General features: G+C 39.2%; 1 protein-coding gene across 1 annotated transcript in view; it reads left to right on the top strand.

The window, feature by feature from the left end:
* Positions 1-17,044, top strand: part of LOC122430107 (contactin-associated protein-like 3) — a 191,998-nt gene extending 174,954 nt beyond the window's left edge. The window contains exons 16-21 of the mRNA XM_043450906.1: positions 3,574-3,744; positions 4,438-4,656; positions 8,194-8,433; positions 9,141-9,371; positions 15,396-15,529; positions 16,340-17,044. Coding sequence (XP_043306841.1) covers positions 3,574-3,744; positions 4,438-4,656; positions 8,194-8,433; positions 9,141-9,371; positions 15,396-15,529; positions 16,340-16,471 — 1,127 coding nt within the window. The 3' untranslated portion in view covers positions 16,472-17,044. The remainder of the gene's footprint in view (positions 1-3,573; positions 3,745-4,437; positions 4,657-8,193; positions 8,434-9,140; positions 9,372-15,395; positions 15,530-16,339) is intronic.
* Positions 17,045-18,227: the final 1,183 nt, after the last annotated feature.

Raw genomic sequence — 18,227 nt, 5'->3', positions numbered from 1 at the left:
AAAAGATCTCAGTTCAATAATGTTAGCTTTCACCAAAAGAAACTAGAAATAGAAGAGGGAAATAAAGCTAAAACAAGCAGGAAGGAACTAATAACAGGATGGGGAATACGTGTAACTCTATGGCTGATTCATATCATTGTATGACAAAACCCACTGAAATGTGAAGTAATTAGTCTCCAACTAATAAAAAAATAAAAAGTAAAAAAAAAAAGAAAAAAAAAAAAAAGAAACGGTGATACTGACCTTTACTGACCCTGGTCATTTCAGTCAACTAGAGCCTGGAATCTGTTCACCTTTGCTCCAATTCTGTGCCAAATTTTCCTCTGCTCGAGTCCTCTCATGAATATGCATACACTGCTCAAGCCCCTTCATGAATATGCATACACTCTTAGCTTAAAACTCCAATTTTGCTGTTCAGGGAGGCACTGCTTTGGGAAATATTCTCGGTGTTTTCTTTACTTGCTGCAAATAATAAAATTCTTCCTTCTCCAAAAAAAAAATAAAAATAAAAATAAAGACAATAATAGAAATCAATTAAATTAAAAGCAGAATACATACTGATCTATAAAAATTAAAAGTGATTTTTTAAATACTCTTTTAAAATACTGATAAAATAGTTAAGCCTCTAACAAAACTACCCAAAAATAGATGAAAATTATCAATATGGGAATTGAGTGTTGGGATAGCACTGCAGACACCACCAACATCAAGGGTATGAAAAAGTACACTGCAAACATCTGAACAAGTATTACATCCATTATACAGATGAAGTGGACCAGTTCCTTGAAAACCACTAACAACCAAAACTCACTCAAGATGAATGAGACAACTGGAATAGACCTAATAGTATTAATGGAATTGAATTTGTAATTAAAAACCTTCAAAAAAATCCAGACCAAGCTTGATTCACTGATGAATTCTACTCAAGAAATAATACCATATCTATAAAATCTCTTTCAGAAAATAGAAGAGGAAATTCTTTCCAACATTTAAAGCAGAATGTTGTTCTGATATTGAAACTAGACAGACAGTAAAAAGAATGATAACTGCTAACAATGTTATTACTAACACAGACACAAAAAATATCAACAAAACATTAACAAATAATCCAGGAATATATTTTTTTAAATGCACCACCACCATCTGCAGTTTATGCAGGATGTGAGGCTGATGCAGTGCTTGGAAGCTGATCAATGATTTTTTAAAGGCATCACCACCATCTGCAGTTTATCCAGGATGCAAGGCTGGTTCAGTGCTTGGAAGCTGATCAATGTATCTACCATGTTAACAGTCTAAGGAAGAAAAATCATGCCAGATGCTTTTTCTGTATCAATTAATATGAACATTATAATTTAAATTGCTAAAATACCAAATTAGAAATTATAGTTTATATCATAATAGCATTTATAATGAAGTTCTTAGCAAACTAGGTGTAAAAGAAAATTCTTCAGCCTAATAAGACAGTATATACACAGAAGTATCTTAATTATTGGTAAAAAACTGGAGGCTTTTCCCCTCAGGATGGGAACAAGATTAAGATATCCAATCTCACCACTTCTATTCAACAATATTTATCATTGTCTTAGCCACGGCAATAATGTAAGAAAGAAAATAAGTGCATAAAGACTGGAAAGCCAGAAAGAAAACTCTATTTACATAAGCACACTTGATTGGTTGAATGGTTGTTTAGTCACTAAGTTGTATCCAACTCTTCTGTGACTCTGTGAACTGTAGCCTGCCAGTTCCCTCTGTCTATGGGATGTTCCAAGCAAGCATACTAGAGTGGGTTGCCATTTCCTTCTCTAAGGGATCTTCCCCTCTCAGTGATTGAAACTACATCTTCATTGCAGGCAGATTCTTTACCACTGAGCCCCCAGGGAAGCCTGCATATATGACTGCCTACATAGAAAATCTCAAGGAATGTACTACCCAAAACAGAAACAAAAACCTTACTAGGTCTTATAAGTGAGCTCAACAAGATCTCAAGATGCAATGTCAACAACAGACAAATCAGTTATATATGCTAGCAATGTAAACTAGAAACCAAAATCTATAAGAGAATATCATTTTCAGTATCTCCAAAGAACATATAATACTCAGGTATATGTTTAACAAAAACAAGTATAAAATCTGTAAACCAAATAAATGACTAAATACTGAAGAATCAAAAAATCTGAATAAAGGAAGAGATATACTGTGTTCATGGATTGGAAGACTCAACATAAGAAAGATGTTAGTTCCCCCCAAGCTGAACACACTCTTCACCAAAGAGGACATAGGGTGGCAAATAAGCACATGAGAAGATGCCCAACATCATTATCTATTAGGGAAGGAAAATTAAAACCACAATGAAATACTACTTTACATCAATTTGAATTGCTAAGATAAAAAAAATATGTATACTAACAATGTAAAATGCTGGTAAAGATATAAAACAACTATATCTGTTATACACTGATCATGGGAATTAAAAATGGTATGATCACTCTGGAAAACTGTTTGGCAGTATCTTATAAAGTTAAACATATACTTACCATATGACCCAGGAATCATGCTCCTGGGAATTTACCCTAGAGAAATGAAAACATATGCTCACACAAAAACTTTTCACAAATGTGTGTTCTTGTGGTTGTGCTCAGCTGCCCAGTCGTGTCTGCCTCTTTGCAACTCCATGGACTACATAGCCCACCACCAGGCTCCTCTGTCCATGGAATTTTCCGGCAAGAATACTGGAGTGGGCTGCCATTTCCTACTCCAGGGGATCTTCCTGACCCAGGGATCAAACTTATGTCTCCTGCATTGGCAGGCAGATTCTTTACCACTGTGCCATGCAAATTTTTAGAGCAGTTCTATTTGTAATTGACCAAATTTGGAAACAACTTTAGTGTTCTTAAATATGGATAAATAAACTATGGCACATTCATGTGATGGAATACTACAGAGCAGTGAGAAAATAATAGATGTTGACATGAAGCATCTCAAACGAATCTCAGAGGCTTTATGTTGTTGCATTCTGCTTGACTCCATTTATATTTTATTTGGGAAAGGTAAGACTGCAATACAGAGACTAGTTCATGACTGTCAGGCTGAGGGCTGGGTAGAGGGTGTGACTGCAAAGAAATAGCAAGAGAGAGTTTTTTGGGGGTGATGGAACTATTCTTTATTCTGATTTTGATGATGGTTACACAAATCCATGCCTGTGTTAAAATTTATATAACTGTAAAAGTCTGTAAACTTTATATAACTATAAAACCCTAAAAAGTCAATTTTACTCTATGATAATTTAGTTTAAAAAAAGAACAAAAAAACCAGGCCTTTACCAAAGTGATTATCCATCCACTCACTTGCAGGCATGTCCAGATTCTTAATCCTCAAAAGAATCACTATTTAGACATTCATCTCGTGGCCACATCTTCAGAAGAACTCCCATAAGAAGGCTTGTATGGATAAATAATTCTTTGAATGGATAAATAATGCATTGAACAGTAACAATGCTAGAAATATAAAAGGCAATTGTTACTTGTTGTATTTTACTGCTATTGTCATTGTGTTCTATTTTCTTTTTGTAAACAGATTCATTTTGGAATTCAGCTTCCTTCAATACTGAGGCTTCATACCTTCATTTCCCCACGTTCCGAGGAGAGCTTAGTGCTGACGTGTCTTTCTTTTTTAAGACCACAGCCTCTTCAGGGGTGTTTTTAGAGAACCTGGGAATCACAGACTTCATCAGGCTAGAGCTGCGCGGTGAGTTGTCCAGCGGGCACACATCCACTGGGGCACTCAGTGATTAACAATAACCTTGCTGGTGACCTAGCTCCTAACACACCGACATGTTTCCTTTGTCAGTTATATTTTTTCTTAAATACTAAGTGGAAAGTGAAACAGTGATTCCTGCAACACGCAACAGTCTGTACACTTCCTTGTTGTTTTAATTCTGTGTGCAAAAAGAGTATTAAACCAAACTGGTCAAATAACTTCTTACTAAATCACAACATTATGTGATTTAATTGACTAAACACATTGTTTATATATATGCAGACAAAACTTAATGTCTTGCTATCTGAAATTCACCTAGTGCTTGTAAAACTACATACAGGTTTAAACCACCTTTAAATAAAATCACTTCTATGTATAAAGTCAGATAAAATATTAGTTTTGTTTCTGTAGGTAAACATCTCTATTGCTTAGGGCTTAGCAGGATGAACAGTAAACTCTGGGGAGAAATACATTAAAATCAGATTCACTTTTCTTTCTCCAGGATACAGATTTATTCTCCACCCCGACCCCTCCCCAACCAACGCAGACTGGCATCTGTCTGCATCCCTAGCATGTCTTCTTCCATAAGAAGCATGCCATAGTACTTTTTTCAGATCTACTCAAGACTAAATTTTCTCTCCTGTGGATGAACTCAGGCATCTCTCATATTTTCATTTCCAGCCCCAACAGAAGTAACCTTTTCCTTTGATGTGGGGAATGGGCCTTGTGAGGTCACGGTGCAGTCTCCCACTGCCTTTAATGACAATCGGTGGCACCACGTGAGGGCAGACCGGAATGTTAAAGAAGCGTCCCTTCAAGTGGGTCAGCACCCTCGCAAGACCCACCCTGCCCCAGCTGACGGGCACACCCGCTTGCAGCTCAACAGCCAGCTTTTCGTGGGTGAGTGCTGCTGGCGGCTTCTAACTGTACCATGCTCTGAGTGCAAAGATGCACCAAGAGGAGATCGCAGCTACAACAACAGTGATGGTAACAGCTGCTGCAACTGCTGTAGGCACAGGTGGGAGAAGGAGACACTGAATAAAATCCCCTTTAACTCTCTCCTTCTCCCACTGTGTCCATAATTTCGTTCTCTATGTCTGCGTCTCCATTCTTTCCCTCAGATAGGTTCATCAGTGCTGTTTCTCTAGATTCCATATATATGCGTTAATATACGATACTTGTTTGAGCCCAGCCTGGTGCTCTGAGATTCTGTGATTACCTAGAGGGGTGGGATGAGGGGTGGGAGGGAGTCTCAAGAGCGAGGGGAGATATATATATATACATATATACACACACATATATATAATTATGTAATTATGACTGATTGACACTGTTGTGCAGCAGAAATCAACACAACATTATAAAGAAATTATCCTCCAATTAAAAGGTAAATTGAAAAGAAAAAATGTTCTGAACTGAAAAGGAACTTTGAGACTGAAACTCCATGCAGGCAACTCCATAAAGTACAGTTCTGATGTTTGCTGTGGGTAACTTACATCCAGGGGATGATGAACCAGAGGCATTCACAGGGGCACCTCGTGCCCTGGAAAGGGATCCTGGGGGAATCTGAAGTGGCAAAGCTAAAAGTAGAATTTGACTACCAAGTGAGAAGGACTCATGGCCCAGTCCCAGGACTTTTCTGCCCCCATGGAGGTCTCATGACCACCTGCATCAGCAAAAGACACTCTTCCAGCTTTCATATCAGGTGAAAGCAAGGGTAAAGGTTGATAGGGAAATAGCCGGCTGGGATGCAGTCCTTGTGAGTAGGCTAAAGATCAGTCATCCAAAAAGAGGGGGGTGGGGTGGGGTTGCAGGTCTAAGATGGAGCTGATAAAAAAAAAAAAAGAGTCAGTGTGGTTCATCCACACAGACACTGTACCAAGAACTCATTTAATATGAGTACCTCTGCCATAGATTATGTGACTCAATGGCTCAGTCATGTCCGATTCTTTACAACCCCATGGACTGTAACCCACCAGGCTCCTCTGTCCATGGGATTCTCCAGGCAAGAATACTGGAGTGGGTTGCCATTTTCTACTCCAAGGGATCTTCCTGACTCAGAAACTGAACTCACATCTCTTGCATCTCCTGCAATGGCAAGTGGGTTCTTTACCACTGGGCCACAGATTATTATACCCAGTTTACAGATGAGATCATGCAGGTTCAGCGAGATCAAGGGATTTGATCATAGAAACCCAACAGGAAGGGAAATCCAAACCCCTGTTGTACTGATTCCCAGGCTTGCACTCAGTATCATAGACAGTTTATATTTGTTTCAGTTACCTCTTATCGCTACTATTTATTTTTAAAAAATAGCATTTTTTAAGCCATTTCTCTCATTTCATTTCTTAGTGAAGTCAGAGAATCAGACTTGTAATTGGGACAAAATCCTCCAATGTCCGCCCAAAATCAGGCAGTAGGAGGCCAGGCCGAGAGAAGCAGCCTCGTGTGACTGCACAGCAGTGTTTAATCCAGCCCAGCGCCAGGTTCCTCTCCGCCCTGCTCCCTCTCTGCTGCTCTCATTACAAGCGTCATGTTTAGAACCAGAGTGGACTCATTATTCTGCTGTCCCTTCTTTAAAGATAAATACTCTGAGTAGTGGAAGTCTTCCCTCTAATTTACTTGCTTAGTCTTTATTATTGTTTGTTTTTCCCAAAGGGAGAAATAAGTTTTGCTACATTGCTTTTTAGACAACTCTATTCTAACTGGGAGACTAAGCAGATTAACGAAGTAGCTCTCACTTGGTCTGTTCTCATGTATTTTAAAGTAAATAAGGACACAGTCCAATTAAAAACTGATGTAAATCACAAATTAGCACAGAGTCTGCTTTGCCAGAAGTTACCTACTACAGTGTCCAGCAACTGATGCTATTGAATGAATTTGTGTGTGTGTGCATGTGTGTGTGTGCGTGCGTGTGTGTGTGCACATGTGTGTGCGTGTGTTTGTGTGTGCGTGTGTGTGTGAATGTGTGCACGTGTGTGTGCATGTGTGTGTGCGTGTGCGTGCGCACATGTGTGCGCGCATGTGAGTGCATGTGAGTGTGTGTGTGCGTGTGTGTGTGAGTGTGTGTGTGCGCGTGTGTGTGTGTGTGTGTGTGTGTGGTATAGCCCATGGCACCATTAAACTCAGGTTCAAGCACAGTTAGTTCTCACTGACTCGAGGAGGCTTCCCTGAAAGTTATCAGATTGCAAATCAAACTAAACAGTTCTATTTTCTGATTTAAATTCTGAGGATTAATTAACAGAATTTCTAGGAACAAAGTTTGAATGGAAACCTGCCTAGAGCTAGTGTTTCCGTTATGGCGATATTTCTAAATCCTGAGGTGTTAGTTGAAAATTTAGTGAATCAGGATCTTTGGGAATAAATTGAAAATCTGTTTTTAGCAGGTACTTCAGGTGACTCTTGCGCTCCCATATTTATTATGTTCACATGATAAGTGATATAAAAATAGGGAGATACATATTATTTGATTAATGTTATACCCTAACCTCAGAGCTGCCAGGATGGAGTGTGAAAGACCTGAGGTCCTCAATTTTGGTTTAACCTCTTCTGCCTTCTCTTTCTTCCCAGTTCCTTTTCACGGCTTTATTATTCAGAGCTCATCTAAGTAAGGATTAGCATTATACAACACACACACAATATATAGGGTTGGTCAAAAAGTTCATTTGGCTTTTTCTATAAGATGTTACAATAAATCTTAAATAAACTTTTTGGTCAATTGAATACATACATTTGTAATACATCTATTATACAAAAATATATATGCACAAAAATTGAAATATATATAAAATACATGTACAAATTTATGTACCACACATTTATAATATATATTACATTGCAAAGATTTTTAACTATATAACCTTTATTATACATGTCATTGTTTATAAATTTAAACTTTAAAAAGGATCAGTGGTCTTCATTTTGTCCTTTAAGAGAGGAACAAATGTAAAAATGTAAGTCTTTCTAAATATTTTAGAATAAATATTACCAAGTTCACCTTAAAAAATATTTTCATTAATGCTTTTAACTCAGTGCCATTTGACGATTCTTAACATTTGATCACAGACTATGTTTTCAGAATTGTATTTGTTCATAAAACTTTAACAATGACTTTTTTGTCATTACCTATATGAGGCTTCCCTAGTGGCTCAGCAGTAAAGAATCCACCTGCAATTCCTGGGGCGCAGGAGATACAAGTTTGATCCCTGGATCGGGAAGATCCCCTGAAGGAGAGCATGGCAACCCACTCCAGTATTCTTGTCTGGAGAGTCCCGTGGACATGGACAGAAGAGCCTGGTGGGCTACAGTCCATAGGGTCACAGAGTCGGACATGACGACTGAGCAGAGAGCAGAGATATGGCCTCAGTTCAGCATGAAGGTGAAATCCTAAATTAGACACCGGGGAATGCGTTTGCATTTGCAGTGTTTCCCTTGTAGGTGGAACCGCAAGCCGACAGAGAGGCTTCCTGGGGTGCATTCGGTCTCTGCGATTGAATGGTCTGGCCCTGGATCTGGAAGAAAGAGCCACGATGACCCCAGGAGTGGAGCCAGGGTGCCCAGGACACTGCAGCACCTACGGCCATCTGTGTCACAAAGGAGGGAGGTGTAGAGAAAAGCGCAGAGGGATCTCGTGTGACTGCACCTTCTCTGCGTACGACGTGCCGTTCTGCGAGAAGGGTGAGTGTGCCCAAGGAACAGCCTGCAGGGAACGGATGGAGCCGGAGAAGTTCGTGAAGATGCTCTGGCATTTGACTCTAATGAAAAGATAAGGCAGTTCTCTGTGCTAAGTTGAAATAGAATTGTTTCTATCCCAAATGCCTCCATTTCCCTTGAGAGGAGGTAAGCTTGTATTCTTGACAAGGCTATGACTGCTTCTAGTGGATCAGAGGGGCATCAGTGAGGTCTCCTTGAGGATTTAGTTACAGTTTACTGCTGTAGTAAACTTTATACGTTTACACTGGACATTTAATTTTGCATTTTTGAGGCAATAATAAAATATTGTTACTCAATTCTGGGTTATGGGACTATGGAGGGGTTATCTCTTTACTTAAGCTTTATTATTTTCCATCTTGACGTTTTTTTAATTAAAAAACAGCAAAGGCGGAGTTCCCTGGTGGCCTAGTGGTTAGGATTTGGTGCTCTCACTACAATGGCCTGGGTCTAATCTCTGATCAGGGGACTGAGATACTGCAAGCCATGTGTCACAGCCAAAATAAGAACAAATAATACTAAACTAAAAAGTACTCAGCAGAGCATGACATTATTATTTTTCTCTTTTGAGATATTTGCAGATTAGAGATATTCTTTGCATATATAGAAATATACATAATAAGAGGCGTGCACTTACATATTGCAAATATAGCCAAAATTGCTTGCCATTCCAGACATTTCTGCCTATTTTGGAGCTGGCTCCTCAGTGATCTACAACTTTCAAGAACATTACAATGACACTTTTAGCAAGAACTCCAGCTCCTTCACGGCCTTATTTCATGAGGATCTGACACTGACAGGAGAAATGGCCACACTTAGCTTCCGGACCACAGGGACACCCAGCTTACTGCTCTATGTGAGCTCATTCTACGAGGAATACCTTTCAGTCATCCTTGCCCCAAACGGTGAGTGTCTTTACTTTAAGAACAAGAAGACTGACTTGGGTGGCGTCCATGTCCTGGCTATTGTAGATAGTGTTGCTGTGAACATTGGGATACACATATCTTTTTGAATTATGGTCCATCAACAGAGGAGTGGATAAAGAAGATGCAGAGCAGATATGCAAAAAAATATTAGTCATAAAAAGCAACAAAATTGGGTCATTTGTAGAGATGTGGATGGACCTGGAGAGTGTCATACAGAGTTAAATAAGTCAGAAAAAGAAAAACAAATGCTGTAAATTAATGCATACATGTGGAATCTAGAAAAGCATATAAATGATCTTATTTGCAAACAGAGACACAAATGTAGAGAACAATTGCATGGTTACCAAGGGGGAAAGGGTGGGGGTGGGAAAAATTGGGAGGTTGGAATTGACTTATATACACGGTTGATACTATGTATAAAATAGATAACTAATGAGAACATGCTGTATAGCAGGGCAGTGGGGGGAGGGAGTCTTGCCTTCTGAAATGAAATAATTAGTGTCACTGTATGGATATGCAGCAACACAAGAGATGACTCTATACATAGCCATCACCAGACAGTCAATACCAAAATCAGATTGACTATATTCTCTGCAGCCAAAGATGGAGAGGCTCTATACAGTCAGAAAAAACAAGACCAGGACCTGACTATGGCTCAGATCATGAACTCCTTATTGCCAAATTCAGAGTTAAATTGAAGAACGTAGGGAAAACCACTAGGCCATTAAGGTATGACCTAAATAAAATCCCTATGAGTATTCAGTGGAAGTGAAAAATAGATTCAAGGGATTAGATCTGATAGACAGAGTGCCTGAAGAACCATGGATGAAGGTTCATAATGTTGTACAGGAGGTGGTGATCAAAACCATCTTCAAAAGAAAGAAATGCAAAAAGGCAAAATGGTTGTCTGAGGAGGCCTTACAAATAGCTGAGAAAAGAAGAGAAGTGAAAGGCAAAGGAGAAAAGAGATACACCCATCTGAATGCAGAGTTCCAGAGAATAGCAAGGAGAGAGAAGAAAGCTCTTCTAAGTGAACAATGCAAAGAAAGAGAGGAAAACAAAAGAACAGGAAAGACTACAGACCTCTTCAAGAAAATTAGAGCTACCAAGGGAACATTTCATGCAAAGATGAGCACAGTAAAAGACAGATATGGTATGGACCTATCAGAAGCAGAAGGTATTAAGAAGAGTTGTCCAGAATACACAGAAGAACTATACAAAAAAGATCTTCAGTTCAGTTCAATTCAGTCCAGTCACTCAGTCGTTTCCGACTCTTTGCGACCCAATGAATCGCAGGACGCCAGTCCTCCCTGTCCACCACCACCTCCCAGAGTTTACTCAAACTCATGTCCATCGAGTCGGTGATGCCATCCAGCCATCTCATCCTCTGTCATCCCCTTCTCCTCCTGCCCTCAATCCCTCCCAGCATCAGGGTCTTTTCCAATGAGTCAACTCTTCACATGAGGTGGCCAAAGTATTGGAGCTTCAGCTTCAATATCAGTCCCTCCAATGAACACTCAGGACTGATCTCCTTTAGGATAGACTGGTTGGATCTCCTTGCAGTCCAAGGGACTCTCAAGAGTCTTCTCCAACACCATAGTTCAAAAGCATCAATTTTTCGGCACTCGGCTTTCTTCGGAGTCCAACTCTCTCATCCCTACATGACCACTGGAAAAACCATAGCCTTGACTAGACAGACCTTTGTTGACAAAGTAATGTCTCTGCTTTTTAATATGCTATCTAGAACTTTCCTTCTAAGGAGTAAGCGTCTTTTAATTTCATGGCTGCAATCACCATCTGCAGTGATTTTGGAGCCCCCAAAAATAAAGTCTGACACTGCTTCCACTGTTTCCCCATCTATTTCCCATGAGGTGATGGGACCGGATGCCATAATGTTAGTTTTCTGAATGTTGAGCTTTAAGCCAACCTTTTTTTTTTTTTTTATTAGTTGGAGGCTAATTACTTCACAACATTTCAGTGGGTTTTGTCATACATCGATATGAATGAGCCATAGATTTACATGTATTCCCCATCCCGATCCCCCCTCCCACCTCCCTCTCCACCCGATTCCTCTGGGTCTTCCCAGTGCACCAGGCCCGAGCACTTGTCTCATGCATCCCACCTGGGCTGGTGATCTGTTTCACCATAGATAGTATACATGCTGTTCTTTTGAAACATCCCACCCTCACCTTCTCCCACAGAGTTCAAAAGTCTGTTCTGTATTTCTGTGTCTCTTTTTCTGTTTTGCATATAGGGTTATCGTTACCATCTTTCTAAATTCCATATATATGTGTTAGTATGCTGTAATGTTCTTTATCTTTCTGGCTTACTTCACTCTGTATAAGGGGCTCCAGTTTCATCTATCTCATTAGGACTGATTCAAATGAATTCTTTTTAACGGCTGAGTAATATTCCATGGTGTATATGTACCACAGCTTCCTTATCCATTCATCTGCTGATGGGCATCTAGGTTGCTTCCATGTCCTGGCTATTATAAACAGTGCTGCGATGAACATTGGGGTGCACGTGTCTCTTTCAGATCTGGTTTCCTCAGTGTATATGCCCAGAAGTGGGATTGCTGGGTCATATGGCAGTTCTATTTCCAGTTTTTTAAGAAATCTCCACACTGTTTTCCATAGCGGCTGTACTAGTTTGCATTCCCACCAACAGTGTAAGAGGGTTCCCTTTTCTCCACACCCTCTCCAGCATTTATTGCTTGTAGACTTTTGGATAGCAGCCATCCTGACTGTTTAAGCCAACTTTTTACTCTCCTCTTTCACTTTCATCAAGAGGCTTTTCAGTTCCTCTTCACTTTCTGCCATAAGGGTGGCGTCATCTGCATATCTGAGGTTATTGATATTTCTCCTGGCAAAAAAGATCTTAATGACCCAGAAAACCATGATGTGATCACTCACCTAGAGCCAGAAATCCAGGAGTGTGAAGTCAAGTGGGCCTTAGAATGTATCACTATGAACAAAGTTGGGGGAGGTGATGAAATTCCAGCTGAGTTATTTCAAGTCCTAAAATATGATGCTGTTAAAATGCTGCACTTAGTATGCCAGCAAATTTGAAAAACTCAGCAGTAGCCACAGGACCAGAAAAGGCAATGCCAAAGAGTATTCAAACTACCGCACAACTGCACTTATTTCATGTTCTAACAAAGTAATGCTCAAAATTCTTCAAGAGAGGCTTTTGCAGCACATGAACCATGAACTTCCAGATGTTCAAGCTGGATTTAGAAAAGGCAGAGCAAGCAGAGATCAAATTGCCAACATCCATTGGATCATAGAAAAATCAAGAAAATTCCAGAAAAACATCTACTTTTGGTTCATTGACTACACTAAAGCCTTTGTCTGTGTGGATCACAACAAACTGTGGAAAATTCTTAAATAGATGGGAATGCCAGATCACTTTACCTGCCTCCTGAGAAATCTGTATGCATGTCAAGAAACAACAGTTAGAACCGGACTTGGAACAATGGACTGGTTCAGAATTGGGCAAAGGAGTATGTCAAGGCTGTATATTGTCACCCTGCTTGTTTCACTTATATGCAGAGTACATCATGTGAAATGCTGGGCTGGATGAAGCAAAAGCTGGAATCAAGATTGCTGGAAGAAATATCAATAACCTCAGATATGCAGATGACCATCCTTATGGCAGAAAGCTAAGAGGAACTAAAGAGTTTCTTCATGAAAGTGAAAGAGGAGAGTGAAAAAGCTGGCTTAAAACTCAACATTCAAAAAACAAAGATCATGGCATCCAGTTCCATCATGTCATGGCAAATAGATGGGGAAACAATGGAAACAGTGACAGACTTTATTTTCCAGGGCTCCAAAATCACTGCAGATGATGACTGCAGCCATGAAATTAAAAGACGCTTGCTCTTTGGAAGAAAAGCTATGACAAACCTAGACAGCATGTTAAAGAGCAGAGACATTACTTTGTTGACAAAGGTCAGTATTGTCAAAGGTATGGTTTTTCAGTAGTCATGTATGGGTGTGAGAGTTGGACCATGAATAAGGCTGAGTGCCAAAGAATCGATGTTTTTGAACTGTGGTGTTCAAGAAGACTCTTGAGAATCCCTTTGGCAGCAAGGAGATCAAACTAGTCAATCCTAAAGGAAATCAACCCTGAATATTCATTAGAAGGACTGATTCTGAAGCTGAAGTTCCAATACTTTGGCCACCTGATGTGAAGAGCTGACTTGTTGGAAATGACCCCAGTGCTGGGAAAGATTGAGGGCAAGAGGAGAAGGGGATGACAGAGGATGAGATGATTAGATGGCATAACCAACTCAATGGACATGAGTTTAAGCAAACTCCAGATATAGTGAAGGACAGGGAAGCCTGGCGTGCTGCTGTCCATGGGGGTCGCAAAGAGTGACTGAGAGACTGAACAACAACAACGTGTGTGAGAATTGTATCATAAAGAAGGCTGACAGCCAAAGAATTTCATACTGTGGTGCTCGAGAAGACTCTTGAGAGTCCCTTGGACAGCAAAGAGATCAAACCAGTTAGTGCTAAAGTAAATCAACCCTTAATATTCATTGGAAGGACTGATGCTGAAACTGAAGCTCCAATACTTTGGCCACCTGATGCAAAGAGCTGACTCGTTGGAAGACACTGATGCTGGGAAAGATTGAGGGCAGGAGAAGTGGATGACAGAGTACGAGATGACTGGATGGCATCACCTATTCAGTGGACCTGAGTTTGAGCAAACTCTGAGGGGTGGTGATGGATAGGGAAGCCTGGAGTGCTGCAGTCTGTGGGGTCACAAAGAGTCAGACACAATTGAGCAGCTGAAAAACAACAACAACACTGTTCATTTTGAAAGACGGTATCTCATTTTGTATACGGAAAATACTTCCTCCTCCTTGGAAGTGAAATCATGAAATGTGTTAAATCATATCAAACCCAATTTCCTTGAGCATCAGATAAATGTGATTGTTCTCTACCCATCAGAGGTTGGGAAGTCAGTCATGCCCTGTTGCCTGCGTGCGGGCTAAGTTACTTCAGTCATGTCCGACTCTGTGACCCTGTGGATTCCAGCCCTCCAGGCTTCTCTGTCCACAGGATTCTCCAGAAAAGAATACTGGAGTGGGTTGCCTTGCCCTCCTCCACAGGATTTTCCCAACCCAGGGGTCGAACAAGAGTCTCTCATTTCTCCTGCTTTGGCAGGTGGGTTCTTTACCACTTGCGCCACCTGGGAAGCCCCCATGCCCCATCCACGTATAAAGAAAAGTAGAATGAGTGTTCCCTAACCCATGGTCGCCAGGAAAAGAGCAGGACTAACACTCTCCCATTAGAGAACAAAACAAAGCTTTAACCCTTTCTCATGGAGAATAAACAGAGAAACTTTTGGAAAAGATTTCTACAATCACTGACTAATAGGACCTATTACATGTGATACCATAGTGCCGGGTGGAGAGTGCATCTGTGAAGAAGAGCAGTGTGTGGATTGGGAGATTTGGATACTGTAGCAAATCACTCACTTTTCTCTTTTTGCTATTTCTTGATTATGGTAGAAACATTAGAAAATATTTCTGGTTGTGCAAAAAAAGTAATGTGAATGTCAGTGATACATTAAAATGCATTAAAGTAAGTCACATTAAAAGAAGTTATGCTTGTAGAAACTGAAAGTTAATACAAAGTTGCTTGAGGTGTTACCATTTAATAATATGAATACCACATGAATAATCAACTTCAAGCCTCACTTGGTGTTTTCATATGCTTAACTTGGATTTTTTCCTCTGGTTCAGGAAAATGAAAGAACTTGGAAAAAGACTGTTTGGTCTTGACTTTTAAGACTGTGTAATTGGATTCTGAATTTGGCCCCACAACAGCATATAAATAATTGCTAGTCTGGGAAAAGTGACTGTATGCACTCAAGTAAAGGCTCCATAGATTCAAATTGTATTAATTTTTTTTAATGTGCATTAGGACCTGCATTGCTAGTTTTTATAAAATTCTATTTTAGTAAAAATGTCATTTTTCTCTTCTTTAGGAAGTTTGCAGATCAGGTATAAGCTAGACAGACACCGAGAACCTGATGTTTTTAATTTTGGTTTTAAAAACCTGGCTGATGGGCAGCTTCACCACGTGAGGATTAACAGAGAAGCAGCAGTGATGTTTGTAGAGGTAAGGTCGTAAATTCAACACCAACAACAATAATCAAAATCATGATGCTCAGAAAGTATGACTTAAAGCCAAAAGTTGATAACAAATCCTAATAAGTGAAATACACATTCAGCACTGTCCTTCCATAAGTCTAGGATAGGAAATGTAGTCAAGGTGTTTTATTTCATTTAGCAATGTTAGTTTATCAAGAGACTGTCAAAGCTTTGATTAATATTTGACCTTTTAAAATACCATGCTCTCCTCACTGGTTTCACTTTATTTGATTGGGAAATATTGCCTAGTTTTTCATAGGGACTACTGGAGATAGTCCAATGGGAACCTATTCCTACTGGATTACAAAAGAACAAATGCTACTGAAATGTAAACACGCAAGAAAAAGCAAGATCTTGCTTAAAGTGGAAATACATTTTGAAAAAATCGGAGTCTTTAAATTATGCATTGTCACTGGGTTTTGAAGAGTAATCTTTTATATTGAATCTGTATGAATAATACATTTTTTTCTGTTCATGTTATAAATTTCCTCTAAATAAGTAAAAACTTTGAGGTTCAAAGTAGCTCTTGCATCTCTTTGTGGACTGTACCAATTATGATACTTAAATCATGAAGACAAATGTAGGGGAAAAGGATGGGATGGAGTGAAATTTGAGGTGCTATAGAAGTTGTTTATAAAATACTTTTCTCTTTTAACCTTTGCGATAGCTTGAACATACGGATTATTTTTATCATTTTTCTTGATTTTCCTTTGATTCCCATCCTTTTATCAAAATTGTTTGCCATTTTGATGTTTACATCTTGTGGAACATTTAATAGGTTAACCAGAATGCACGGAGACAAGTCAGCCTGTCTTCAGGGACAGAATTCAATGCTGTCAAGTCCCTTATGTTGGGGACAGTTTTAGGTAAGTGGAAGAAAGAGGGCCCCTCTCCCCCTACGACCCCATGATTGAGATCAGAAGTGTTAAGTTGCAAATATGGGAAGCATTCATCATGCCGAAAGAAGCTCCTTGACATATTCATGATTTCCCAGTGCGTGACAATCAAGGTAGAAGCTTGCACTCTTGTCTGAGTGCATGTATAATCACGAATAAGTGCTGCTTGTGAGTTGAACAGGGGCGTTCCTTGAAAACTGCCTCCACATTTACCCTCTCACTTAGCAATCAAGCATAATGAAACTTTGCATTTTTCTGACAATTCAGGAAAGACAAAATCAAAGCAGATAGCAAGTTCACAAACTCTTTAGTAATCAGGGGTCAAATGCAGAAATCATTTTAATGATAAAAATAGACTTAGGCTTAAGAAAAAGCTGCTCTTAGCAAACAAATAAGCTTTGAGCTGTGGCCTGGGCCCTGCCTTGCCTGTGGGCTGAGGTGAAATGTTTTCATTACTCCCAGCTACTCTTGGAAAATCACACTCTAAATATCCCACAGACATCCTATCCTTTATGGCTGCTAGTTATTCTCCACAAAAATGCCAAAGTAAAAGCATACTTTACTATTTAAATGTCAAAACCTTGATGCCTTTTTCCCCCCTTTCACCAAGAATTACATTGAAATAAAAACAAATATTGAAAGGTATTTCTTTTCTTTTTGATTATTTATAAACTATATGTTTTATTGATATTTAAATGTTATCTAGGAGAAATTATCCATGGCATATTTATTATTCCTTCTCTAGTACTTGTTATTCATATAATTTTGTTTTGTCCTAAATAATCGATGGAAACTTATTAGGTGTTCAGCCATTTATGCATTGATTCTTTTGGTCATTTCTTCTACCCTACATATATATATATATATATAGTACATCACAAACTTGAGAATGTTAGAGAAGGCACATGAATGGATGTTCCAAATATGTCGAGAAGCATAGTAACTATTAAAACTATCACATCTTTCAAACAGATGGGCAATAAAATGATGACTTCTTATTTTTCAGACAGAGGAAATGTTATGAATCCTAGTGTGCTCTTCCAAGGGTGCTCTTATAAACGGTAATAACAAAAGTGTAAGTTTTAAATGCTACAGCCTAACTGTTAAGTTCAGCTGTTAAAATGGCTGATTAAGCCGATGAAGAAGGGTAAGAATATAGTTTTAGCTTGGTATGGTGAATAACAACTTTATGGTGAAGTGGTGATGGTCCTGCACTGTAATCATGCCTTAAAGGTGGATATAGAATCTGTCTGGCCTTGATAATGCATTTGATAGACAGGCAGCTTATGCTGAATGTCTTTTCCTGTGGTTCATTGTTCTTCACACTCCCCACATGTGGGGTAGTGGTGGAATAATTAACACAGAAATAAAAATGAAAATATTTGTTTCCCATTGAATGCTGGGAGATGTTTATACCCATCACAGCCTATTGTCGAGGTGAGTATTCCAGTCTCTAATGTGCCATTTGGATGCTTACCAGGTACTTCTGACATCTTTGTTTTCATGATATTAATAGATTTTTTATTCTGTTTAAATAGTGGCATAATTTTAAAAGAATGGGAAAGCAAACAGAAACAAACCAAAAAAAAAAAAAAAGAGTTGGAAAAACAGTTCAAAAGAATAACTGCTCTCTCAGCTTTCGCCCATGAGAATAACAGTATATGTTTAAATAGAGATTAAGAAATTCCTAAAAGCTCAAAGACCACCTTCAGTTTTAGAGAACAGGGAGATAAAACCCTATCTTTGGTTGTCAGCCTAACTTATAATTGT

Source organism: Cervus canadensis, chromosome 28, assembly GCF_019320065.1.
Source record: "Cervus canadensis isolate Bull #8, Minnesota chromosome 28, ASM1932006v1, whole genome shotgun sequence".
NCBI lineage: Eukaryota > Metazoa > Chordata > Mammalia > Artiodactyla > Cervidae > Cervus > Cervus canadensis.
This window is presented reverse-complemented; position numbering and strand designations above follow the sequence as displayed.